Source organism: Mastigoproctus giganteus, chromosome 4 (genome assembly GCF_048544385.1).
Source record: "Mastigoproctus giganteus isolate SK-2022 chromosome 4, ASM4854438v1, whole genome shotgun sequence".
NCBI classification, from domain to species: Eukaryota; Metazoa; Arthropoda; class Arachnida; order Uropygi; family Thelyphonidae; genus Mastigoproctus; species Mastigoproctus giganteus.
This window is the reverse complement of record NC_143578.1, coordinates 238,884,644-238,912,497: the sequence shown is the minus strand read 5'-3', so window position 1 is coordinate 238,912,497 and position 27,854 is coordinate 238,884,644. Positions and strand designations below refer to the sequence as shown.

Sequence of the window (27,854 nt, the reverse complement as noted above, 5' to 3'; positions counted from 1 at the left end):
TTTTTTCTTTTAATCTCCCATATGATTATCAGTAGTGATTCTTCATGCATTAAGAATCTGCAGATAAAGGAACCACTAGGTGGCAGTGCTGAAGTGGGATTTACTTAACGAGGTAACTACCATCAGGGGGTAAAGGGAAGAGTTTTTCCTTTCGTAAAGGTGACTACAGTGGTCTGAGACAGTATTTAAATTCTATACGGTGGGACCAACTGATGATGTTACCAACAGTAAATACAAAATGGGAAGCATTCAAAGAATTTATCAAAGAATTTATCTTGGAAGCTATTAAGCTTTTCATACCAACTAAGAAATATTATTCAAGATTTAGGCCTAAATGGATGTCAGATGAACTAATTAGACATGTGGCAGAGAAAAAAAATGTATGGGATACATATAAATTAATGGGTGACATGGAAGCCTATGATAGATATAAGCTAGTCTGTAACCAAGTCACAAAGATTAGGCAGATGAGAAATCCTTGGCAAAGGATGCAAAGAAAAACAGAAAAGAGTTCTTTACCTATGTAAACTCTAGAAGGAAAGGGATGAATCAGATTGGTCCACTGGGTATTGATGGTTCAACAGTTGAGGATCCTGCTCAGGTGGCTAACAAACTAAATGAGTATTTTGCATCTACATTCACACATGAGGAGTTATTCAGGAATAACTCCTGAGGAGTTATTCCTGAATAGAGTCCATCCTCCTCAGTGAGGAGGATGGAATCTATCCAGTTATATTAAAGGAGACTGGAAATGTGCAAATGTTACCCCAATCCACAAAGGAGACTCAAAGGGAGACACAGGTAATTACAGACCTGTTAGTTTATCTTCTGTTCCAGGGAAATTAATGGAGGCACTGGTTAAAGAAGCACTGGAGGATCATCTAGACAGGACTTCAGTTATAGCTCGGACATGCATGGGTTTGTTAAGGGGAAGTCTTGTCTGAACAATTTGATTGGATACTATGAAGTAGTGACAAAGGAACTGGATGCAAAGAATAATTTTGATATCATATATTTGGATCTTAGAATGGCTTTTGATACTGTTGCACATGGAAGACTGCTGCACAAATTGGAGCAGTGTGGCATTGGAGGCAAATTGCTGCTATGGATAAAAGGATGGTTGAGTGGTAATCAATGGACACTGCTCTTCATGGACTAACGTTATCAGTGGAGTCCCCCAGGGTTCAGCGTTGGGTTCATTGTTGTTTTCTGTATTTATCAATGATATTGATGATGGTATATCAGGCTTAATGTCCAAGTTTGCAGATGATACAAAGGTCAGCAGGGTTGTTAATGACACTACTGACGCTATGCTGCTGCAACAGGATCTGGAAAGGTTGAGCAGATGGGCTGAGAGGTGGCAACTGAAGTTTAACATTGACAAATGTAAAGTACTGCATATGGGAAGCAGTAACCCCAGAGTAATGTATCAACTGTGTGGTGCTACACTGACAGTGGTAGAGAGCGAAAAGGACCTGGAGGTAATTGTAAGTTGGGGGTAAGTTTTCTGAGCAGTGCAGATGCTTCTGCAAGAGTAGCACATGGTGCCTTGTCAGTGATATACAGGAATTTTTCTAGCAGGGATAAGGAGGTGATTATCCCCTTGTATTATCCCCTATGTACCGTAAGGAAGTTTTTAATCCCTCAGATATTTGATAATCAAATGCACCTAAAATGAGGTGCATGTGATTATGTTTTTTTTTTATTTCAAAATTAAGTCATTAGTGGAATGATTTTCAACACCAGTTTTTTATTTTTCAGATTTTCTCACTCTACCACTACTCTGGATAAGACTACAGAATGTGTTCAGAAAAAAGCTGAACACATTTTTTTTCATTATTTTACATTTTCTTTACTGTCTTTGTAACTTCCAGTTTAAATATTGTATTGATTAACAAGGAGGACATCTTGAAATAGCAAACTTAATTCTGATCAAGTCAGTCAGAATAAACTATGTTGTATTAAGTGTTTTCTCCTATATTAGTAACTGGATAAAAGATTAAGAATTTATCACTGCAATATTCTGAATAGCATTTTAATAAAACAATTGAATATCTCAGAATTTCAATTTCAGAATTTATAATAAAGCTCTATTACAGTTTTAATACTAAAAATTGTTTGAATAAATTTTAATTTCTGTAACTTCAAAACAGCTAATACTGTGTAGAGTAATCATTTTTCTGGCAGGGTGCACTGAGATCTCTGTGGTGACTCACAGGTCACACACATTTAAAATGTTTTGCTTTTTAATTTTTTTAAGAAGTATCCCTACATAAAAATAATTTTTTTCTTTCAACATCTCCAAAAGGCCATCACAAATAAAGTTCTGGAAGCCAAACAAAGCCCATGACTGGGGGAGGGGGGAAGTGCACATTAGTGACCTAATATATTAAAAAAAAGTATGTTATATTGAATTATTGTTATATAAAAAAATGAAACTTACCTAAGTGCAGCACGGGTACAGTAGCACCAAGCAGACTTTTCATTATCATAAGCATATTCTGCATCAAGTAAAGGATAACAATTTGCAAGATCCTTAGAAGTCTGCATAAGCTATATACAAATGCATATAAATTAACAATTAACACTGCAAATATATCTGATTATTATGTATCTATTAAAAAAAAAGCTGTTCATTAAATGATTTTTACACTGACATATAATAAAATTTCAATAATCATAACATAGTATTATCAGTAATTAAATAATTAGAATTTTAAACTTTATAATAAAAAATATGTTTATGTAACGTATAAGTAATAACAAAACATACATCGTTTTTGCAAAACTCGGCTCAGAAACTGAACTTTTTAATAAAATGGAAGTTTTATTCTGAAATAAAATTAATCAATTAGAAATGTCCTGACTATCACAGAAAAATCAATGTCATGTAAAAAAAAAAAAAAAAAAAAAAAAACTTATTTTTGTATTACAGCTTTAGTTAGTAAATCTAGCATAGCAAAAATTCTTCAGTAAAGTATTTTCCTTTTATTTAAAATATATTTTCATATATTTCTAATAAAAGGAAACTTTACCTAGGAGTGAAGTTTTCTTAAGATCTTTTACTGTCAATTTTATAATGCCGAGACATTTCTTAACATATTCATTTCCAACTATGATCTCTGTCCTTCATGCACTGAGTTCAATAATCACAGATTCAAATTAGACTGACTAATTTAAATTGGCCAAATTGGTCTCTGACAAAGGGTGCTTGACTATATCCAGCTTTTCATCAAGCAAATTGGAAGAAAATGGCTCTTAAAGTTAGATGATTTTTCATTCAAATGGATGAAAAACTCACTGGCATGTAAATGCATCAAGCAGGTAGTGAATGTTTTAAAAAACTTAGCAGTTATCATCTTTCCTAATTAATAGATGTTTATTTCTGTGAAATGAATAATAAAATATTTAATAATGTTTTATTATTCACTTCACTTGTTTCCTCTTCATTTATATAAAATGGCATATCATCAGGCCCTTTGAATTCTCTCTCTCTCTCTCTCTCTCTCTCTCTCTCTCTCTCTCTCTCTCTCTCTCTCTCTCTCTCTCTCTCTCACACACACACACACACACACACAAATGCATGCACGCACACACTTTCTCTTGAATCAGTAATTTTTTCTCTGGCCATAATATTTCCAAATAATGAAAAAATGATATTAAGGATTACACAAGTGTTTTCAATTTTTTAACTTAACAAGGAACTCAACTGCTTAAGAAATTTACACAATTTATACAAAAACCTAAATCAACTATAAAACTCCGCATAGTCAAAAATATCTCAACATTAAAAATAAAAAGTCATTAATAAAGGGAAAAGACTTGTACATGTGAATTTAATATTTTAGTTCATTCTTATTATACAGACTGTCTGGATTCTACTTTGGAATCTTGTCATCAAGCTGAAAAGAGGCTAAAGCAAGTTATATTCAATGCTAATCACTAAATGAACACTTTTGTGTTCATTCAGTCGAATTTTATTATGCAAAGCTAATTAGTAAATGATTAGGACATAATTCTAAAGCAGAATACAGGAATACACCCAGCCTATATTTTAGTAATGGAAGTTCTGATAGGTGAAATGTAACGTTCACTGGACAGGTCCTTTTTCCTTTTTTAGTTATTCCCATAACATTCCATATAGTGTTCTTTACTCGTTATATTTTTATATATAATTTTAAGTAAATTAAATTATATAAAGAGTTCCACAGGTATTTCAGATAAAATGTTTTGGTTGTACACCTAATATAGGTCAGTCAGGTTGTACTCTATTAGCCTGTTACTAGACAAACCAGCTCAAAAGGCAGCACTGTGGCCTTCAAAATGTTAACTAAACCCCTCTTCTTCTTATTTTTATCTCAATGAACTCCAAATTACTTAAAATCTATAAAAACATTAGATAAAACATTCTGATGTTACCAAATTATGTCTGTCTGTCTGTCTGTCTGTCTGTGTGAAATGGGACTAATGTTAGTCCATGACACATTATGGACTAATATTATGGACTAATGTTAGTCCATAATATTAGTCCATGACACTGGAGTTCCACAGGGTTCAGTGTTAGATCCCTGTGGAATTAAATATTTATTAATGATAATGATATTTCAAGTGTCATGCTAAAGTTTGCTAATGATGATGATCAAAGTCGGACAGGGTCGTTAATGACATTAATCAGGGTATGCTATTTCAACAAGATATAAAAGCAGATGGGCTGAAAAATAGCAAATGAGGTTTAACCTTGATAAATGCAAGGTATTGCACTGCACTTGAGTAGAAAAATTCTAGAATAACATACCATTTAGACAGCAAGCTCAAAGGAGTTCATTAGGAAAAAAAAAAAAAAAGACCTTGGAGTAACTGTACAGTTGCACATGAAGCTTCCTGGGCAGTGCAGAAGGCTACTAGAAAAGCACATGGGATTCTGTCACTAACATACAGAACCTTTGCCAACAGGAACAAAGTGGTGATTACCCCACTATATAGAGAAATAGTTACACTACATCCAGATTACAGCAAACAGGTTTATAAACCTTATTTTAGGATGGACACAGACCTATTGGAAAGAGTAAAGAAGAGCAACAAGATTAACTGGCAGAACAAAAAAATATCCTTACCAAGAAAGACTGAAGTTCTTTAAACTGCAGCATCTGCATGGTGACCTAACAGAAGTGTGTAAGGATTTAAAAGCATTAAATAAACTAAATACTGCTGGCATCTTTGCACTTTCTCAGATGGCATAATGAAGAGACAAATTTAAATTACAGAACAGATATGGAAATTCACATTCAGCCAGAGAAACTGAATTTTAAGTTTGCTTGCTCTTTAGCTGTGTTTAAAATCATACTTAAGACCAGCATAAAATGATGCCCAAGGAGGAGAGGAAAGTGAGAGTCAGACACAGGGGTACAGGAAGGCTCAGTATCCAATGCTCTTGGCTAATCCACATCTGCATATTGTTATAATATTCTTGAGTGTAATCTTCTATCTAGATCAATAAATTAAACTTTTTCTTATATATATAGTGTGTTCTAAGAGAAAAGGGTTCCAAAGCTATCCTGATGGATGTTCATTTTTTCATCTTGAAATAAGATGGAGGCCTATTCTAATTATAAGTGTTGCCCTCTCAGAGAACTTGCATTTAAGATTAAATTTAAAATGAAATTTGGAGTACTTTGGAGGGGGTTCAAAAGAGTAACTGAACAACATTAGTGCCTTATAATTAGCATTAGTAGTGGCATATGATGCAAGAAAGCAAGCTTATCAGCATCAGCCAAAAAAAAAAGAACACACACACACACTTCCCATTTCACCTATCCATTCCCTCAAAAGTTTGTCTAGTTCTTCCTTAAATTTATTTAAGCTGTCAACTCCATGACAGATGGAAGTTTGTTCCAGCAACCAACCACTCGCTGGCTAAAGGCAAATTTCCACACAATATATTCTGCAACCGTCTTTCTTCAATTTGAATTTATGCCAAATGCATAATCTGAGCAAGAGGAAGAATTCCATCAGCATTGAGCTTGCTCAAACCATTCAAAGCCTTAAACACCTCAGTCAGATCATCTCACAGGTGCCAAGTCTCCAGACACCACGATCTGCAGAACTGAAGCCTTTATTTGTATAGTAAATCCTAATGTTGAAAGTATAAGGGAAAATAGACTCAACATAGCCTATTAGCTCACAAAAGATCTTGTTTTTGTCCTGTCAGATCATATGGAAATGAAATCAAATGTCTGTAAAATTAACTATAACTGTAGTTTTTTTCATGATTTAATTTAATGCATAAATTAATAAATGTATTTATTAAATTAACAAATTTAATAAATTTATTGATTTAATACATAATAAATTAAATTAAATTAATTTACATTTTAATCACACATTATTAATATGGAAATAAAACACATATTTATGTGGGTATAAAAAAAGTGTTTATTTCATGCAAATTTAAAATTCTTTAAACCTTGAAACTAATATTAAACTGAAATTTAATAAGGTGTGAAGTGAAAAACACTGAGAAAACAATGCTATATAGAATGATTATGCAACAGAAATTCCAATACAGTATTCACAGAAATAAATAATAATAAAATAATGAGTTATGATGCATCAACAGGAACTTTAGAATGTTAACGTTATTAATTACAAGGCAATTTTTTATTCAACAAGCCATTTTAGTTGTATTTTTTTTCCTTGCAGTCTCAGAACTGATTTAAAATCCTAGGTACCTAAAATTTTATTTATGTTAGCAACTTTGGAATGGCATCATTTTCATTTTAACCCTGTACATCACAGTAACCTATAGTAAAATTTTCTGTTTATACTCCAGCACAACAACCAAGTCAGTGGAGTTTACAATAAATCGTCAATACAAATATTTATCGTATTTAGTAGTCACGGGCTTGAACCCCGGTCCACTCAAGGAACCCGTGCTATGCATTCTCGCTCCTGACCACTGGGCTACGTCAGGCCTAAAAATTTCTGTGTATACTCCGACACGACAACCAAGTCAGTAGAGTTTACAACAAATCATCAATACAAATATTTATCGTATTTAGTAGTCACGGGCTTGAACCCCGCTCCACTCAAGGAACGCATGCCATGGACTCTTGCTCTGACCACTCAGCTACATCAGGCCTGCACAACAAAATGTTTTTAACGTACTAATATTAGCTAAATGGTAAAAAGAAGCCCCAGGCTTTTGCTGCACCAGCCAAAAAAATAAATAAATAAAATAAACTACCTATGTGATTCCCACCTCACAGGCCTATCCAACTGCCCTTTGAATTTCCTCAAGCTATTGCCTCAACCACTCATGAAGGCAACTTACTCCACTAATTAACAACTTTCTCACTAAAAGAAAACATTTTACAAACCAGTCTAAACCTTTTTCCCCAGAATGTGAAAACTACAATAATAGAAATTCTTTGGTAATAAGTAAATGGAAAAGTCTGTGCAGAGTTTTCATACATACAAAACAAAAACATACAAAAACATTAATAATGATAACAACAAAAAATATTGTTTAGTGGTTGCCTCCTCAACTAGTCAAAAGGACATAGTGCATGCTAGACAAACATTACTGACGACTCCTATGAAAAATAAAAATAAAAAATAAATTTTCTGTTTATATTCTAGGATGATCAAAATATGAATATGAGCACAGTGAGAAAAATTAACTTTTCTGAAAAATCTACCCTTCCTAACTTAACTTTTTTTTGGAATAAGAATTTGAACAATGTAGAAAATGAACCAAGCTTTAAATGAAATGCACTTTTCTGATGAAGCTTATTTTTATTTAGATGACTGTGTGAAAAAAAATGCCTGTTAACTTGGCTTCAGATCATATTATTGCTGACAATCCCTTGCAATCTCCATAAATTACACTATAATGTCAAAATTGTTACCTGCATCCAACTGTTTACTGACTAAATTATAGAAATTTTGCAGCTTTCTCAAGCATGACCTTGCTCTAATGAACTGATGTTGAAATCTTTCCAAAGTACCATTCTTGTTGATATGGCCCTGAATTACCTTCTCAAACACATATTCCATGAACTTCCCAAACACAGAAGTCAAACGCTGGCATATGATTACCTAACTCCACTTTAGCACCACCACCTCTACAGAATGAGGAGGCAAAGCCACTTCTACAATCGAAGGGGGTCTTCCTGGAGTTCTAATAGCGTAATGCTCTCGTTTACATTCCGAATGGGTTGACAGACTTGCAAGCAACCTTTTTTAATTACAATAACTGAACTGAACAGTATATACTGTATATACTATTCAGTATCTTTTCTAACAAACACTTCTCTGAGATCGCTACACTACCATTTTTGCTAGGCTTTGTATGAACGATCCATTGTAACGAATTAACAAACCTATTTGATATATTCTCCTCTTTCTCATATTCACAAATCAGAAGAACTCCCTGTCCTCAGTTTGCGTTGGTAATGCTTTCTTGAAATTGACTTGCATTTACTTATCCCATTGGTGGCTTTGTTACATATTCTCTTATAATGCTCATACAGGCTATATAGGACAGCTAATGAGGTTTTATAAATGATATACAGGAATTTTGCTAGTAGGAATAAGGAGGTAATTATCCCATTGCATATGGCCACATCTTGAGTACTGCATACAGGTCTGGGGGCCTCATTTTAGGAAGGATGTAGAGCTCCTGGAAAGGGTACAGAGAAGGGCAATGAGATTGGTGAGGGAGAACAAAGGGGGTGATCTTACCAAAAAAGCTTCAGTTCTCTAAATTGCATGTCTGAAGACTAGGCACCTGCAAGGTGATCTGATTACCATTAGCAAAGGCATGTGATGCAAGAAAGCAAGCTTATATATCATCAGCCAGAAAAAAAAAACAAAAAAACCTTCTCATTTCACCCTTCCTCGCTCCAAATGTTTGTCTAGTTCTGCCTTGAATCTATTTAAGCTATCAACTTTCTACACCGACAGATAGAAGTTTGTTCCAGCAATCAACCACCAGCTGGCTAAAGGCAAACTTCAGCACATCTGTCCTACAATTGTCGTTCCTCAATTTGAATTTATGTCCTCTAAGGTGATTATTCTGAGCAAGAGGAAAAATCTCATCAGGATTGAGCATACTCTAACCATTCAAGGCTATATATGAAAATCCCATCAGCATGGAGAATGCTCAAACCATTCAAGGCTTTATACACCTCAATCAGATCACCTCACAGGTCCCTAGTCTCCAGACATTGTAATTTGCAAAATTTAAGCCTTTCTTCATAAGAGCAACCCTTTGTTCCATTCACTAATCTTGTTGCCCTTCTTTGTACTCATTCCAGTAGCTCTATATCCTTCTTAAAATGAGGCCTCCAGACCTGTATACAGTACTCAAAGTGTGGCCTGACCATTGCCTTATACAAAGGGAAAATCACCTCCTTATCCATGTTAGAAAAATTCCTGTATATCACTGACAAGATGCCATGAGCTAGACACCAAGACATCTGCCTGGTGCAGGCCATCTGCACTGCTCAGAAAACTTGATTTCCAGCCTGCACAATTAGCCCCAGGTCCTTTTCATTCTCTACCACTGTCAGTGTAGTACCACACAGTTGATACATTACTCTGAGGTTACTGCTTCCCATATGCAGTACTTTACATTTGTCAATGTTAAACTTCAGTTGCCACCTCTCAGCCCATCTGCTCAACTTTTCTAGATCCTGTTGCAGCAGCGTACTGTCATTAACAACCCTGCAAACCTTTGTATTATCTGCAAACTTTGACATTAAGCCTGATATACCATCATCAATATCATTAATAAATACAGAAAACAACAATGGACCCTGGGGAACTCCACGAATAACATTAGTCCACAAAGAGCAGTGTCCACTGATTACCACTCTTCTTCTCCCACTCAACCATCCCATTATCCATAGCAGCAATTTTCCTCCAATGCCACACTGCTCCAATTTGTGCAGCAGTCTTCCATGTGCAACAGTATCAAAAGCCTTTCTAAGATCCAAATATATGATATCAAAATTATTCTTTGCATCCAGTTCTCATATTTCAGTAGATTGAGGTGGTTCAGGCTTTGAATGGATGGAGCAAACTCAAGGCTTATTGGGATTATTCCTCTTGCTCAGACTACACATGAGGGGGCATAAATTCAAATTCAGTAAAGATGGTTGCAGAATAGATGCGTGGATGTTTGCCTCTAGCCAGTAGCTGGTTGATTTCTGGAACAAACTTCCATCTGTTGTTGTTGTTGCAGAAGTGGATAGCCTCAATAAATTCAAGGAAGAACTAGAAAAAAAATGTTCTTGTTTATACTCCAGCATGACCACCAGGTCAGTGGAGTTTACAATAAATCAATCAATCAATACAAATGTTAATCGTATTTAGCAATCACAGGCTTGAACCCCGGCCCACTCAAAAAGAGTGTGCTGCTGCACTCGCGCTCCTGACCACTTGGCTTGCAGGGTCAAATAGGTGAAATGGGAAGGGGTTTTTTTTTTTTTTTTTTTTTTTTGGCTGATGCTATATAAGCTTGCTCTCTTGAATCATTTGCGTGAATCATTACCACTGAAACCTGGTTCCAACAAGGTGCAAGACCTCATTAAGTATTGTATAGGATTTTTTGAAAGAAACATTTGAAACTTGAGATTCACAACAATGGGGACTTTGCTTGGATACCTCTGTCACTTGATTAAAATCCATGCCTCCCTTTAATGAACTATTTTCTATGGGGATATTTCAAAAGAAAAGTGTTCAAATCCAATTACAATTATTGATTTTAAGGAGGCAATAAAACAATCTCCACTGAAACTTTGCAAGCTATTGTATAAAATTTCATTATTCAAACTTCAATACATCACAAAGGGATGGCATCAAAAGATTTACCTTCAGCACAATAATTCCGATGTGCATAACACTTTTGATAAACTATAAATAATATCCACTTTTTATGAATAATTAGCCAAACATAAACTGTGAAAGGCACTTTGTGGAATGAATATTCTTTTTTTTTTTTTTTTTTAATTATTCACTTGGCTCCACATTATTTATGCAATTTTAAATGGTTTATTGAGCCTTGAAATATAAATCAGACAAAAGATTTACACCTATTTTCCTACCAAAAGCAGGACCAATATACAAAATAATATTTCAATCTTGTATTTTAAAAAAATAATATTTTTTTTTTTTTCCCCATAAGAAAGCAAAACTGTTTGGTGAACAAAAAATTAACCTGTAATAGAACCAGATAATGAAAGAAATATGTAAGAAGGAATATTTTCAGAAAGCAATAAAAATGACAGTATAACCAAAAATAAATAAATAATAATAATCTTTATTATGAATGAAGAATAAAATCTACTGCTGCAATTTACATAGCTAGAATGAAAGCTAAGTGTAAACATCTAGGAAATATTCACGATTCCTGTAATTCCTTATTTAAAAAATAAATACATAATTAAAAATAAAATACAAAATTAATGAATGAAAAAATTCTATGGGATTACTATGATTCGTCCATTTGTACATGCATTTAACAGTTCAATTTTTCTTTATATGCAAATTTTGTTTACATGCATTTAACTGTGCTAAATGCATGCAAACAAAAAATATAATAAAAATAAATAAACTAAAATACTGCAATGACTATCTATTCAACAGACTGGCCATTTGAAAACTAATTCCTTCACCCTGAGATGTCATATTATTTTACAAGTGATGACTGCATCTCTTAAGTCGAATGACACATGAGCTACAATATAAACACGACTCACAAGCAGTAAATAAAAATAAATAAACATCTAACACACGTTTATTTCTTACCGTTTGACCATCCGAATCTCTGTTTAATTCATCAGGCATAATTGCAAAACTGCCCTAGGCTTTTATGAACACAAATTATAAAGAGGTAACCCTAACCCTTGCCATTAACATCACAAACAGCAACACAAACAGATCTAAAATCAAACGAGGTATCACTAAGACAACAAGACACTAAAGCCAAATGCGATGCACAGCAATCATTCTTCGATTGGCTAAGGATAAATCACGTGCACATACACTTCCCATCAAGACATAAAGATTTTAATTGCCCAAAAACCAGCCCCATAACGAGGAGAGCACAACACCCACAATTCTACAAAAGCGACCTCGTACTGGATATTAGAAATTATAAATTTATGAAATTTATTTCATAAATTTATAACTTCTAAAAATAAATTTATGAAATAAATTTATGAAATTTATTTCATAAATTTATAACTGAAGTTTACAAATAACAATTTCTCCTTAATTATGCTACTAAATTAATTTTAATAAGATTACTTATTCTCTAGCTTTTATTTTGATTAAATATGGGGAAAAATTACTAAACCACGGACTGCTAAAAGATAAAGTTCACTGTGTGGTTACCAATTGCCCTCATGGGAAGCATGGTTGGTAGAATAGCCGTCCTCCCCACATCGGGTGGAAAACAGCTGAGTTCGAGTTCCGTCAATGACGTAAGGAATTTTTATGGAACTTTTTTTCTTAACTAAGCTGAGTTAGTTGGTCTCAGAAGAGGATAGCATGGTTCTCCCAGCAAACAAAAAATTAACCACAGAATACAAGCAATTTACACTGAGCCTTAGTCCTTGTTGCTCCAAAAATCCTACAACAACGGTCATCAACTAGTTTTTACATTTTCAACAATCTTTTTATTGCGTACTTTGTCTGTGCAAGTGGGTATTCACATTCACATTGTGAATACCCATTGCATTCACAATGTGGGTTTACAAGAAAGGCCAAAAAACTAAATATGGAAGTTAAATCCTTCCATCCTTTCTCTACAAAAATAGACGTTCTAAAGTCCTTCATCCAGAGAGCCTACAAAATTTAGAATGAAGATAATATACACAGGAACTAAACACAATAACCAGGATTGCCTTAAAGAACGGATATCCGATTCACGTCATCAATAAAGCCATCATAGACATCTCCAAGTCCATTACTCAACCACAACCTAGCATCGACAGAAGAAGAACCTCCATATGTATGCCGTACATACCTTCAGTCAGCTCCAAAATAGCCAAAGAAGATAAGAATTTTGGATCTTCGCCTTTTACAAAAGTTCAGCCTCTATCAAACAGATCATAAAACTACAATCCAACAACCCCGATAATCCCAGAGGTCCTGTATATAAGATAAAGTGTAGATGTGGTAGTATATTTATAGGGGAATTATACAGACGCCTACAGTATAGAATAAAAGGCACAAAAAAGAAGTAGATTATGGCAGAATTCAACAGTCTGATACAGCCCTCCAAGCCTTCCAATGTGGCGACACCTGGAATTTCCATAACACAAGCATTCTTTCCACAAATAGACAGTATAACAGAAGAAAATTCAAAGAAGCCTTTCTTATAAAATTAGTTGGATCTTCAGCAATCAATAGAAAACAGGGGGTTGACTTCATCCCATGGTATATTCATCTCTTTAAAGCAAAAATAAGTGAAGAAATAAGGTTCCAGGAAAGAAAAAGAAACGAATCAACGAGAGGAGCAGACAGCGTACACCCTCTTCAAGACCCGAGAAACAGCCTATGCACCTGATGAGCAAAGGTCAAATCAGGAGTCCTCTACACCGCAACCCGGAACCAGAACAAAAGAACTAAAGTCATCGCACAAACATCTTGGATTCGGGATAGACAACCGGCACTAATCTTATTGACTAACTATATGAATACCTTTCCTAAAAATGTATTGCTGACTGAGCCTCTTGCCCATTTAGGTCTGACCATTCGGCAGGAGGATTCAGTCAGCAGATAAGAAGTTTATTTATTTAATTATAATTTAAATGGATAGAAACCACGTAACGTCCTTCCCTAACCACATTAATAATAATAATAATTTTAAAAAAATAAAATAATAATAATTGTGTTATTTCTAAGAATTTGCTATTCATTTTTTAATTGTGTTATTTAATACAAGTATTAAACACAGCCCAGGCCATCCAGGCTGAACCATAGCCTAAGGATTTTGGTTCTTGTGGAAACAACTATTTCCAATAATCATTTGAATAATAAAAGAATAAAAACAAGAAATCGTTTTCAACCGTGAAATTTAATCGTAGGCGGAACTGTGCGCTAGACAGTTCCACATTTGGCTCCCAGTGGTTGTGTCACTGAGTCAGAACGCTGCCATTCCACATTACAAAGAATAAAAACATTTTTAAGGAGCACTATGAATCAGGAAAGGCTAAATGCTCAAGCAATGCTTTCAATAGAGAAAAGCTTTGTGAACAATGCACCAAACTTGAATGAAAAAGTTATTAATCTATTTGCAACAAATAAAAACCATAGAATGGATTTTATTTTCAAATAAAATTTGAAAATTACCTAAGTTGATAGTAAGTGTCCACTTAATTTTTGTAGTATTTTTAACTTGCTCATTATTATTATTATTATTATTATTATTATTATTATCTAATTGGGGCATTCCACCTTGTGATGGGTATTGTTACCAAGTACACAGGGTATTGTTGTTATGTCTGATATTACTGTTGGTCGAAGGACTCTCTGATTATCCTTCAGGTGTTCAGGATTGCGACTTTCTGGAGTTCCTTGTAGCAGTTCACTGGGAGACCTATTGCTGTTACACTGTTATGTAGGAACTTTGACACCATACCTGTGCTTGATACGATCATCTGGATGGTCGTTATTTGTTGCATCTCTTTGATCTCCAGTCTTAGGAGATTAAAGAGTTGTGTACTTCCTGATTTTTTCATCACTGGCTGTCTGCAGGTTGCAGTGCTGGGTACCGCTATGTCAAATTATTATTTTAGGGTTACCCGTAATTAAATACATTAACTCGTATTTGTGTCTGTAAATTGCGTGTGTTCTATGGTTGATTTGCCTGTTTTGTTGGACGAAAAAAATCCCAGTTACTGGGGAGAAAAACCTTGAAGAAATAGAAAGAATTAGATAGAAATAGAAATAGAAAGAATCTATTTACGCCTGAGACCATCTAACTCAGCCACGGAGTGAAAAAAGCCCATTAAAGTTCCTCGCGTCATCGACGGGATTCGAACCCAAGCCTTTTCCACTCGGTGTGGGGAGGACGGTGACGATACCACTGTGCTACCGGCGCAGACGTACCGCGATGTCAATCAGATAGGTAGCTTTTACCTTCTTGTCCACAAGGGTTATTTCCGGTTTGTTGTGCGAGATTGTCTTGTCCGTTATTATGGCGCGGTCCTAGTACAACTTGTGGGTTGGGTTCTCTAGTAATACCTGGGGTTCGTACTTGTAGTATGGTACACTTTCTTCAATCAACTGGTATTTCCTTGCTAGCTTCTGATGTATTATCCTGTTGTTGTTGTTGTTGTTGATGTTGTTTGGTTTTTACGAGCATTAGCAACTAAGGCCATATTGCTCTGGGGATATGCGGTAGTCATTCCCTGACCTTTCCGCATCCTCCATATTTGGTGGTCACGGGTTCGAACTCCGGTCTAATCAAGAAGCGTGTGCTACGCACTGCCCACCTGGCTACGGAGCCGCCTATTATCCTGACTACCTGGTCGTGTATAAGAGTGTACTCAGTCTCGGTGATCACCCTGCATCCCGCGGTGATGTGTTGGATCGTTTTTGAGGCCAAGTGGCATTGTCGACAAGTGTCATCGGCGACTCCTGGCTTTTTGGCGATATATTTTCAATAATTTCTGGTATTGATTACCTGGTCTTGGATGGCGAACATGAATCCTTCAGTCTTGGAGAAAAGCGTCCCGCTCGTGACCATGTATTGGAAGCAATTTTATCTATGTGACCTTGATGGAGATCTTTGTAGTGTCTGCCATGGAATGTATTCTTTGTCCATCTTTCTATCTTGGTATCAGCCTCTTGTTTGAGAGAAGACTCATCGCTTAGGTTGAGTGGGGTATATCGCTTCTTTATCTTCTTTATGGTCTGGTAGAGTGCTGTTGTGTGTTTCGGAAGTAATCCTTCAGGTTAGCAATCGCTGTTGTCTGTTGATCGATGCTTTCTGTTGACCCTTCCTCCTTCTTTTGGAACAATTGTCAGTCTCTCAACGGCTGACTTCGGGTGGTGGTGTCATTGTCATTGTGTTACTCATGATATCCTCCAGCTCGGTGTTAGTCCAATCTATGATTCCGAAGGAGTATGTTAGCTCTGGGACTGCATAGGTGTTTATGGCTTTAATTGTGTTCCCACCGTACAGCTTCGCTTTCAGCAGGCTTCTGAGTCTCTGATGGCATTTTTCGGTCAGTCAAGCCTTAATTTCCATGTGCTATAACTGCTGAGCCTGCATCATCTCCAAGTAATTGTAGGCCTTTCCCTCTGGCATGGCTCCGATCTCTTTACCAGTCTGAAGCTGGTAGTTTTGGATGACTAATTTTACCTGTTGCAATCCCAGGGAGTGCATTTGTCTAGAATAAATTCCATCCTAATATCATTGCTGAATTCTTCAGTGATGTGGAGTAGTTTCTGGAGTTGCTTCTCACTTCCTGCGTAGAGCTGCAAAGGAAGTTTTCTGAGCAGTGCAGACTTCCGTCTGCACTGCTCAGAGAACCATATCTCATATCTGCCTGCACAATTACCCCCAGGTCCTTTTCATTCTCTACCACTGTCAGTGTAGTACCACAGAGTTGATATATTGCTCTGGAGTTGTTGTTTCCCATATGTAGTACTTTACATTTGTTAATGTTAAACTTGTGCCTACTGATAACCATTCTCTGTCTACTCCCACTCAACCATCAATTTATCCTTAGCAGTAACTTGTTATCACACTTCTCTAATTGGTACAGCAATTTTTCATGTGGAACAGTACCAATAGCTAATTATGCGGGGGGGGATTAACAAAGAAAGTATTCTAAACAAAATTAAAAGTAATACCTGTATATGTAATAGTAGTAGTAATGGCAAATGATGCAAGAAAGCAAGCTTATATAGCATTGGTGAAAAAAAAACAGTCTCCCATTCATACCTTCAAAGAATTTGTCTAGTACTCCCTTGAATTCATTCAACCCATTCACTATCACAACAACAAATGGAAGCCTGACGCCGAAGGCAAACTTTCGCACGTCTATCGTGAAACCATTTTTTCTCAACTAGAATTTATGCCCCCTCATGTGTGTAGTCTCAGCAAGTGGAAGAATACTATTAACATTCAGCTTACTTAATCCATTTAAACACACCAATCACATGTCTTCGCAGGTGCCTGGTCTGCAGATGCAGCAATTTGCAAAACATAAGCCTTTCAGATTACGAACCTAAGGGGGCATAAATTCAAATTAAGAAAAGACAGATGTAGAATAGATGTGCGGAAATTTGCCTTTAGCCAGCGGGTGATTATTTGCTGGAACAAACTTCCATCTATCGTTGTGGAAGTTGATAGGTTGAATAAATTTAAGGAAGAACTGGACAGGCATTTGGAGGGAATGGTGTGATTTATTATTATTATTATTTTTTTTTTGGCTGATGCTGAATAAGCTCATACACTTGCTTTCTTGCATCACATGCCACTACTACTATTACTACTACTACTGCTTTCCAGATAAGAGTACCCTTTTGTTCCCTTTACTAATCTGACTGCCGTTCTCTGCACCTGTTCCAGCAGATCTACATATTTCCTAAAGTGAGGCCTCCTGACTTTATACTGTACTTAAAATGAGGCCGAACTGTGGCCTTATACAAAGAAAAAAAAAAAGTAAACTGCAGCCATTATCAACCCACCGAAGGATGGAAGCCTCCTCAACAATTCATGTTGAAGGAAATGGACCATAATCTGCCACTCTGGTCCAGTGCGGTTTGGCAGATCAACCGTATTTAGCAGTCAGGGGCTTGAACTCCGGTCTGCTCCGGAGTTCATTTAGCAGATGGGCCGAGAGGTGGCAAATGAAGTTTAACATTGACAAATGTAAAGTACTAAATATGGGAAACAGCAACCCCAGAGCAACGTATCAACTCTGTGGTACTACACTGACAGTGGTAGAGAATGAAAGGGACTTGGGGGTGGTTGTGCAGGCAGATATGAAGTTCTCTGAGCAGTGCAGACGGGCTGCAAGAGTAGCTCATGGAGTATTGTCAATGATATAGGCTTTATACACCTGATAGAGGTGTATAAAGCCTTGAATGGTTTAAGCATGCTCAATGCTGATGGGATTCTTCCTCTAGCTCAGAAAAATCACCTGAGAGGGCATAAATTCAAATTGAGGAAAGACAGATGTAGGATAGACGTGCGGAAATTTGCCTTTAGCCAGCGGGTGGTTGGTCGGTGGAACAGACTTCCATCCCTTGTGGTGGAGGTTGATAGCCTAAATAAGTTTAAGGCTCAGCTGGACAGGTATTTTGAACGAACAGAGGGGTGAAGTGGAAGTGGGTTTTTTTTTTTTTTTTTTTTTTGGCTGATGCTGCATAAGCTTGCTTTCTTGCATCAAATGCCTCTACTAATGCTAATGCTAATATACAGGAATTTTTCCAGCAGGGATAAGGAGGTGACCACACCTAGAGTACTGTATACAGGTCTGGAGGCCTCATTTCAAGAAGGATGTAGAGCTGCTGGAACGAGTACAGAGAAGGGCAACAAGATTAGTGAATGGAACAAAGGGGTGCTCTTACGAAGAAAGGCTTAAGTTTTGCAAATTACAGTGTCTGGAGACTAGGCACCAGCGAGGTGATCTGATAGAGGTGTATAAAGCCTTGAATGGTTTAAGCATGTTCAATGCTGATGGGATTCTTCCTCTAGCTCAGAAAAATCACCTGAGAGGGCATAAATTCAAATTGAGGAAAGACAGATGTAGGATAGACGTGCGGAAATTTGCCTTTAGCCAGCGGGTGGTTGGTCGGTGGAACAGACTTCCATCCCTTGTGGTGGAGGTTGATAGCCTAAATAAGTTTAAGGCTCAGCTGGACAGGTATTTTGAACGAACAGAGGGGTGAAGTGGAAGTGGGTTTTTTTTTTTTTTTTTTTTTGGCTGATGCTGCATAAGCTTGCTTTCTTGCATCAAATGCCTCTACTAATGCTAATGCTAATATACAGGAATTTTTCCAGCAGGGATAAGGAGGTGACCACACCTAGAGTACTGTATACAGGTCTGGAGGCCTCATTTCAAGAAGGATGTAGAGCTGCTGGAACGAGTACAGAGAAGGGCAACAAGATTAGTGAATGGAACAAAGGGGTGCTCTTACGAAGAAAGGCTTAAGTTTTGCAAATTACAGTGTCTGGAGACTAGGCACCAGCGAGGTGATCTGATAGAGGTGTATAAAGCCTTGAATGGTTTAAGCATGTTCAATGCTGATGGGATTCTTCCTCTAGCTCAGAAAAATCACCTGAGAGGGCATAAATTCAAATTGAGGAAAGACAGATGTAGGATAGACGTGCGGAAATTTGCCTTTAGCCAGCGGGTGGTTGGTAGGTGGAACAGACTTCCATCCCTTGTGGTGGAGGTTGATAGCCTAAATAAGTTTAAGGCTCAGCTGGACAGGTATTTTGAACGAACAGAGGGGTGAAGTGGAAGTGGGGTTTTTTTTTTTTTTTTTTTTTGGCTGATGCTGCATAAGCTTGCTTTCTTGCATCAAATGCCTCTACTAATGCTAATGCTAATGCTAATGCTCAAAGAGCATTGTTAATCACCTCCTTATTCATGTGACTACATTTCTCAAAACTAACCACTTTGCCATCTACCATTAGTAGTAGTAGTAGTAGTGGCATGTGATGCTAGAAAGCAAGAGTATGAGCTTATGCAGCATCAGCCAAAAAAAAAAAAAAAAAAAAATCACACCATTCCCTCCAAATGCCTGTCCAGTTCCTCCTTAAATTTATTTAACCTATCAACTTCCACAACGACAGATGGAAGTTTGTTCCAGCAAAACCACCCGTTGGCTAAAGGCAAATTTCCGCACATCTATTCTACATCTGTCTTTTCTTAATTTGAATTTATGTCCCCTTAGTTTCGTAATCTGAACAAGTGGAAGGATCCCATCAGATTTCAACGTGCTCAACTCATTCATGGCCTTATACACCTCAATCAGATCACCGCGCAGGTGCCTAGTCTCCAGCCACTGCAATTTGCAGAACTTAAGCCTCTCTCGGTAAGGGGATCCCTTCATTCCGCTCACAATCTTGCTGCCCTTCTCTGTACACGCTCAAGCAAATCTACATGCTTCCTAAAATTAGGCCTCCAGACCTGTACGCAGTACTCAAGGCGTGGCCTGACCATTGCCTTATACAGAGGGACAATCACCTCCTTTTCCCTGCTAGCAAAATTCCTATATATCATTGACAAAACCCCATGACCTGCCCTGGCAGCCTGTCTGCATTGCTCAAAAAACTTCATATCTGACTGCACAATTATTCCGAGGTCTTTTACATTTTCTACCACCTTAAGTTTAGTACCACACAGTTGGTACGTTTCTCTGGGGTTACTTCTACCCATATGCAGTACTTTGCATTTGTCAAGGTTACAGTTCAGTTGCCACTTCTTAGCCCATCTGCCCAAATTATCTAGATCCTGTTGCAGTAGCACACTGCCATTACTGTCATTAACAACCCTGCCAACCTTTCTATAATCTGCAAACTTCGATACTAAGCCTGATATACCTTCATCAATATCATTGATAAATGTACAAAACAACAGTAGACCCAACGCAGAACCCTGTGGGACTCCACTAATAACATTAGTCCACGAAGAGCAGCACCCATTAATTATCACCCTCTGTCTTCTCCAATGTACAATTTGTACATTGGATTACATGCCCAAGACTATCAACAAAATAGTTCAAGAAGAAAACATAGGCGAACAGAAAATAGTAGAATTTGGTGATAAATAATCTTCTTATGCAAAAAAAAAAAAAAATCTCGGATCACTTCGTTTCTCCCAAAATAATAGAATAACTTTTACATTGCTTTGATAAATTTGCAACCCAAAAAAAAAAAAAAATGCTGATTATAGTGCTTTAACGCTTTCATAGATAATTAAATATTATAATATGGGATATAATCATTTTTGAAATATAACTCGGTTAGTTTTTATCCAGATATTTTCATTCTTCTCCCCTTTTTAATTTTTTTTTTTTTTATCTGCTTTGGGCTTGAATGGGCTTGCTTTATTCTTTCCACTCTCTTTGAGAAAAGTATTTTCTGTGAGAATTTTTTGGAGTGTGCTAGCAATGTTTATGGGTGTTTTTTTTTTTTTTTATTTGTGTTACGTCACCATTGTAATAAATGGTTAATAAGTGACTGGACTAACCTTTTTGGGATATGTGGGACAGTTTCCTGTAAGTTGGTGAAGTTTAGTTTCCGAAGGTTTGTCAGTTGAGTGAGTCACACCCAGTTCTTATTCTGTTTCGTTTGAAAGTTTCCTTTAAACCGTAAGTTATTACCAGTTTTATACCATAATGAAATTTTTCCATAGTTGTACAAAAGGGTGTAGTTTGTGTACAAAATATTTTGATTTTGAGGCGGTCAGTTGTGAAGATGTTCAATTATTTTTTGGTTTCGCCTTGGCAATCAAGTGATTCTTTTCCGAACAATATATAATTAAAATAACTGATAAATTAGAATTAATATTTGTGTTAAAAGATTGCACGGTCGGATTACCATGTCCTGTAGTGCACCTTTTTAAGGTAATCTTAAATGGATCACTATTTTAAACATGCGAAGTACGTTTAAAATTAAACTTGGATTATTCCAGAAGCAGCGTGTAGCAGTAACTAATAGATTCTAATTAATTTGTGTTCGAGTTCCATGGTATAAAGATGGTTTTATTTCCCCTTCTAGTCTTAATACTCCTAAAATGCTTGCCCATTTTTACCTTGATATTAATCCAGACCTCAGATCTGTTGTAATAAAAATATATAATAAGCACTGTTTTGAAGCATCTAACTATCTGTAAAGGAATTTATTTATGCATGGGCAATGCACACACATCATTTCTACAACCAAGGTTGTTTTAATGCATCGTTTGATTATATATATCTAAAGTGACCAGATCCTTAGTATTCCAATGTGGGACATCGATTTTACACCTCTCCCTCCTAAACACAATATACACATATTTTTATTTATAAATACTGTGTAGTGTGAAACAGAGTTGTGATGCTCAAAACGTTCTATGTTGATATCAATATTTGTAAAATAATAAGAGAAGTTTACCTCAATATAGTACAGAAGTGTTCTATGTACTATATTGGGATTAACTTCTCTTATTATTTTACAAATATTTTATTTATAAAAAAATATATATATATATTCGCATACAAAATATACGTTAAATTCATATATTTCTTTGAACTAAAAATAAAATAAAATACTACTACTACATCAAGTTCTTTAGCAATCATCCTTAATTCGCCCTGGTTTTTTGGAGATTGGTGATATGCATGCAGTTTTTTTTTTTTTTTTATTATTGCCTGTATGCTATTAAAGTTTAGAACATTCTCTACAAAATGAAAGCCTCGATAAAGTAACCCCGGGGGCTCACATCTGGTGAGTATGGGCTTGGCAAACCCAGGGTCCTGAGCTGGATATCATCATTCTTCTCTTTCTTGGTGATGACTTTCTACTTCTCTCTCTCACTCTCACACATGAGAATTTTATACCTCACTTTAATAAATATACAGGGCGTAACTCGGAATTTTTTTTTTTTTTTTGGCTGGTGCAGCATAAGCCTCAGGCTTCCTTGTACCATGTGGCTAATAATTAATTATATCACACTAATACAAAAACAAATATAGCTTGTTTTTTTTTTTCTCACATATATTTGTTTTATTTCACAGAAATGCCCATATTATATAGGTTACTTCTTTTAACAATAAAAACAGTAGAAATTAAATAATATAGTTAAATATATTTTTCTGCAGAGTGAATTTTTAATAATAATTTTTATTAATAGTTGAATTATTTACAAATAATTCTTCATTATTTGCTATTTCTTTGTAAAATTCTTCAACAGTTAGCAAAATGGCATTTAACTTGTAGTATTGCTTTCAGCATTTCAACAGTCAGTTGTTTTTTTTTTGTGATGTCCACAACTATTTACTACTGAAAGAACTCTCTCTTTCTGTTGCACCATTGGTTCCGGCAAACATAATGCAAATGCAATTACCCTTTTCAAATAACTGCACGGTATGTCCCTTGTGTAAAAATGTTTAAATATTTCAACCCAACTCATATTACTTAAGGGTTAGTTGCTACAATAGATAAAAGGGTGGTTGAGTGGGAGAAGACAGAGGTAATCAATGGACACTGCTCTTCTTGGACTAATGTTATTAGTGGAGTCCAGCAGGGTTTGGTGTTTGGCCCACTGTTGTTTTGTATATTGATTAAGGTATGTCAGGCTTAGTGTCGAGGCACCTCCGTAGCCAGGTGGGAAGGAGCAGCAGTGCGTAGCACACGCTTCTTGATTAGACCGGGGTTCGAGCCCGTCACCACCAAATGCGGAGGATGCGGAAAGGTCAGGGAATGACCACCGCATATTCCCGGAGCAATATGGCCTTAGTTGCTAATGCTCCTAAAAACCAAATAACAACATAACAGCTTAGTGTCGAAGTTTGCAGATGATACAAAGGTTGGCAGGGTCAGGACCGTACTTACACTTCTCGAGGTCCACGGTGCTACACCCTTATTGGTGCCCCCTTTAAAGATACCAGTGGTCCAGAGTCCAAAAAAAACTTGGATATATAAATATAATCATAAAAAAAAATATTTTTACCAATCTGTTTAAACACAAACGTTGCGATACAAATATTGCTTTAAAAATTTGAAATTATGGAGGCCATGCTTGGTCCCTCTCTATGGTGAGGCCTGAGGCCATTGCCTCATGTGCCTGTTTATAAGTACAGCCCTAGGCAGGGTTTTTAATGACATTAATGGCACTGTGCTACTGCAACAGGATCTAGAAAATATGGGCTGAGAAGTGACAAATGCAAAGTACTGCATATGGGTAGAAGTAACCCCAGAGAAATGTACCAATTGTGTAGTACTACACTTAGGGGGGTAGAAAATGAAAAAGATCAGGGAGTAATTGTGCAGTCAGATATGAAGTTTTGTGAGCAATGCAGACAGGCTGCCAGAGCAGGTCATGGGGTATTGTCAATGATATGCAGGATTTTGCCAGCAGGGAAAAGGTGATTATCCCTTTGTATAAGGTAATGGTCAGGCCACTCCTTGAGTACTGCATATAGGTCTGGAGGCCTCATTTTAGGGAGGATGTAGAGTTGCTTGAGCATGTACAGAGAAGGGCAACAAGATTAGTGAGGGGAACAGAGGGCTGGTCTTACCAAGAAAGGCTTAAGTTCTGCAAATTGCAGCAGTTGGAGAATAGGTGCCTGTGAGGTGATCTGATTGAGGAAAAAAGGGTTGTGAATAGGTTGAGCATGCTGAATTCTGATGGGATTCTTCTGCTTGCTCAGATTACAAACCTGAGGAGGCATAAATTCAAATTGAGGAAACAGTTGTAGATGTGTGGAAATTTGCCTTTTGTTAATAGCTTAAATAAATTCAACGAGAAACTGGGCAAACTTTTAGAGGGAATGGTTGTGAAAATTTTTTTTTTATTTTTTGACTGCTACATAAACTTGTACGCTTGCTTTCTTGCATCATGTACCTCTATATCTGTTGGCATTCTTTCGTCATTCCATTCTTTTATTTTTGAATCGTCAACAAAGTTTTTTTTTTTTTTTTTTTTTTTAATAAATATATGAAATTTCATCAAAGTCCACTTTCTTATGGAGGCTACATATCCAATCCAGGATATTTTTCAGGACCGTTTGCAATGTGGGGCAAACAGCTTAAATCCAGGACTGTCCCGCATAATGCGAGACATCTGGTCACTTTATATCTCATATTGTAAATACCTTCACAACCAGTTGCCATGGTATTGCACTATATTGAATAAGTAACACTTCACCAATGGAGAAGACTAATGTTACTTATTCTTGGGTGATACCACCACCACCTAGACTGCACTGTTTCAAAGCTTATTGGCTTCTCATCATTGGGTGGGAAGGTACCTCATTGTTGCAATAGTGACAACCTAGTTATGAAGTATAATTCCACACTGAGAGATGCCTGATGGTGTACGTGGTTTAATCTAAAAGATATTTCTTGGCTAAATGCCTAAGGGTATGAAGGAATTTATTTATGCATGTGTAATGCACACATTTCTACTACCAAAGTAGTTTTAATGCATCATTTGATTATATCTCATGTTGTGGATAACCGTTCATATTGTGTATTACTCATGCATAAATAAATTCCTTCAAGAAATATTTTTTTTAGATTAAACCATGCACACCATCAGGCATCTCTCATATTGTGGAGTTATACTTCATAAATGGGTTGTCACTATTGCAACAATAGGGTACCTTGCCCATCCACAGATAAGAAGCCAGTAAGATTCGAAACTGTGTCATCTGGTTAGTGGTATACGCCAAGAATAAGTAACATCAGTCTTCTCTATAGTGAAGCTTTACTCATTCAAGGTAGTGCAATACCATGGCAACTCATTGTGAATACCTTCACAACGAGGTATTCGCATTGTTTGATTATATCACGATATGAGATATAATTGAGTGTCCATTACTCATGCATAAATAAAGGAAGTTTGAGTTTTTATTAATCCGAGAAAATGAATGAAGCTGTCTGCAGTTTGCATGCGTACAAAGCTAAGTGAGGTATATCACAAAAGAAAGATTTAAATGCATTGATTTTGTGTATCCGATGGACTTTCCCATACCATCCTAATGAGTTCTTATTCAAGCATGTATCAAGATTTAGAGAATAAGAATAATTTGGAAAGTATAAAAGTAGAAATCAAGTATGAATTGGCAGAATTAGCATGTAAATTATAATAATTTGTATTAAATATATCATGTGCATTTTCCTTCAAACTAAAATGAGAGAGAGACGAAAATAAAATTAGTATATAGAAAAGCAACTATAGAACTTCAGAGCTGGTCAGTTTTAAACTTTGGATAAGAAAATACAACTGCACACAGAAGTATGTTAAAAAAAAAAGTGATTATTGGTGTAAGATAAGTTTGTGAGAAGGCCAAGAACTTTTTTTTTTTTCTTTTTGCTTCCTTCTTATTTCCCTCCAATTTTGCATTGGGATGACTAGGTAATGTGGACTTTGTGTAGTATGGCCAGTGCTGTAGTTGTAAAATTAGCAGTAGGTATACTCTGTGAAGGTTACATATGCAGAGAGATACTGTGCTTATTAATCAAATTCCTGAGGGTATATGGTGTATGTCTGTGTACACGCACGTGCATCGTATTTATTTACTTATATATCCAGCATATGTATTAAAAATAATCAAACTATAAGTATTGCCTGCAATTCAAATTCTAATAAATTTTATTTTTTAATTTTAAATAATTTAATATTTGGTTTTTTTAAGTCTTTCAAAAATCAGAAGGTATATGTTATTCGCCTTAAAAAAAAAAAAAAAAAAAAATCCAGAGGGTATACAGCGTATACCTGCATAACACTCCACTACAGCCCTGAGTATGGCCACAGAAGGATTTACAGCGTGTTGTGCAGGCTGAAAAAGTATAGAATAACTGAAAAGATTTAGAAAGGCTGTAAGAGATGCTTGGATTTGATTTTCAGCACTAGTCAGTGTCTTGATGTGGGATTTATTCAAAGAAACTGCTACTATCAAGGGTAGAAGGAAGAGATTTTATTTTCAGTAAAGTGATTACATGGGTGCAGACTTTTTTTTTATAATTCTCAGTGGGACTAACTGATGTAAAAAATGCAAATGCTAAATGGTGTCTCTTCTGGGAGGTAACTATAAAGGCTTCCAAGTTTTCTATACTAGTTAAGAGACATGGTTGAATGATATCTCTTAGTTTCTATAAAAGAGATCTCATTCAAGGTTGAGACCTAAATGGATGTCAAATGAAGTTGTAGCTGCTTGTGCAGAGGAAGACAGAATTCATTGAACTGGATGGTGGAATTTAGTTATGCTGTTATTAGCTAGCAAAACTATTGTCAATATTTCCAATGAGGCAAAGAAGGTTATTAATATACAGGAGTTGAAAAATGGGCGAAAGAACAGTACTTGGGGATCTTAGCATATCAGTCTTAATGTCCAAATTTGCAGATGATATAAAAGTTGGCAGGAGGGTGTTTAATGACAGTATGCTACTGCAAAAGGATCTAGAGAAGTTAGGCAGATGGGCTGAGAAATGGCAATTGAAGCATTAACATTGATAAATGCACATTACTGCAGTAGCCCTACCACAGAGTAATGGTGGTGGGGTTACTTTTCCACTACCATGAGTGTAGTATCACACTCAAGGTAGTGGAAAATGAAAAAGACCTGGGGGTAATGGTGCAGTTAGATATGAAGTTCTCTGATCAATGCGGACAGGCTGCTAGGAGTATAGCTTGTCAAGTTTTGTCAGTGATATACAGGAATCTTGCTAGCATGGATAAGGAGGTGATTATTCCATTGTATAAGGCAGTTGTCAGGCCCCATCTTGAGCACATACAGATGTGGAGGCCTCATTTTGGGAAGGATGTGGAGCTTCTAGAACGAGAGCAGAGAAGGGCAACAAGATTGCAGAGTGGAACTAAGGAGTGCTCCTACCAAGAAAGGCTTTAGTCCTGCAAATAACTTTGAAGGGGAGAGAGAGAGAGAGAGAGAGAGAGAGAGAGAGAGAGAGAGAGAGAGAGAGAGAGAGAGAGAGAGAGAGAGAGAGAGAGAATGGACTAATGTTATTAATGGAGTCCCTCAGGGTTCAGTGTTGGGTCCATTGTTGTTTTTTTGTATTTATAAATGATATTGATGATGGTATATCAGGCTTGATGTCCAAGTTTGCAGATGATATGAAGGTTAGCAGGGTTGTTAATGATAGTACACTGCTG

At 36.4% G+C, this 27,854-nt stretch overlaps 2 protein-coding genes across 2 annotated transcripts in view; one reads left to right on the top strand and one right to left on the bottom strand.

Annotated features, from left to right (window-relative positions):
• Positions 1-12,086, bottom strand: part of Tgs1 (Trimethylguanosine synthase 1) — a 131,321-nt gene extending 119,235 nt beyond the window's left edge. The window contains exons 1-2 of the mRNA XM_090372115.1: positions 11,812-12,086; positions 2,444-2,553 (exon numbers count right to left, since the gene is read on the bottom strand). Coding sequence (XP_090228241.1) covers positions 2,444-2,553; positions 11,812-11,850 — 149 coding nt within the window. The 5' untranslated portion in view covers positions 11,851-12,086. The remainder of the gene's footprint in view (positions 1-2,443; positions 2,554-11,811) is intronic.
• A 9,090-nt stretch (positions 12,087-21,176) lies between these two features.
• The window catches only part of LOC150087530 (myosin regulatory light polypeptide 9), a 29,920-nt gene continuing 23,242 nt past the window's right edge, over positions 21,177-27,854 (top strand). The window contains exon 1 of the mRNA XM_090371247.1: positions 21,177-21,348. The gene's annotated coding sequence lies outside the window, so the exon portion shown is untranslated. The remainder of the gene's footprint in view (positions 21,349-27,854) is intronic.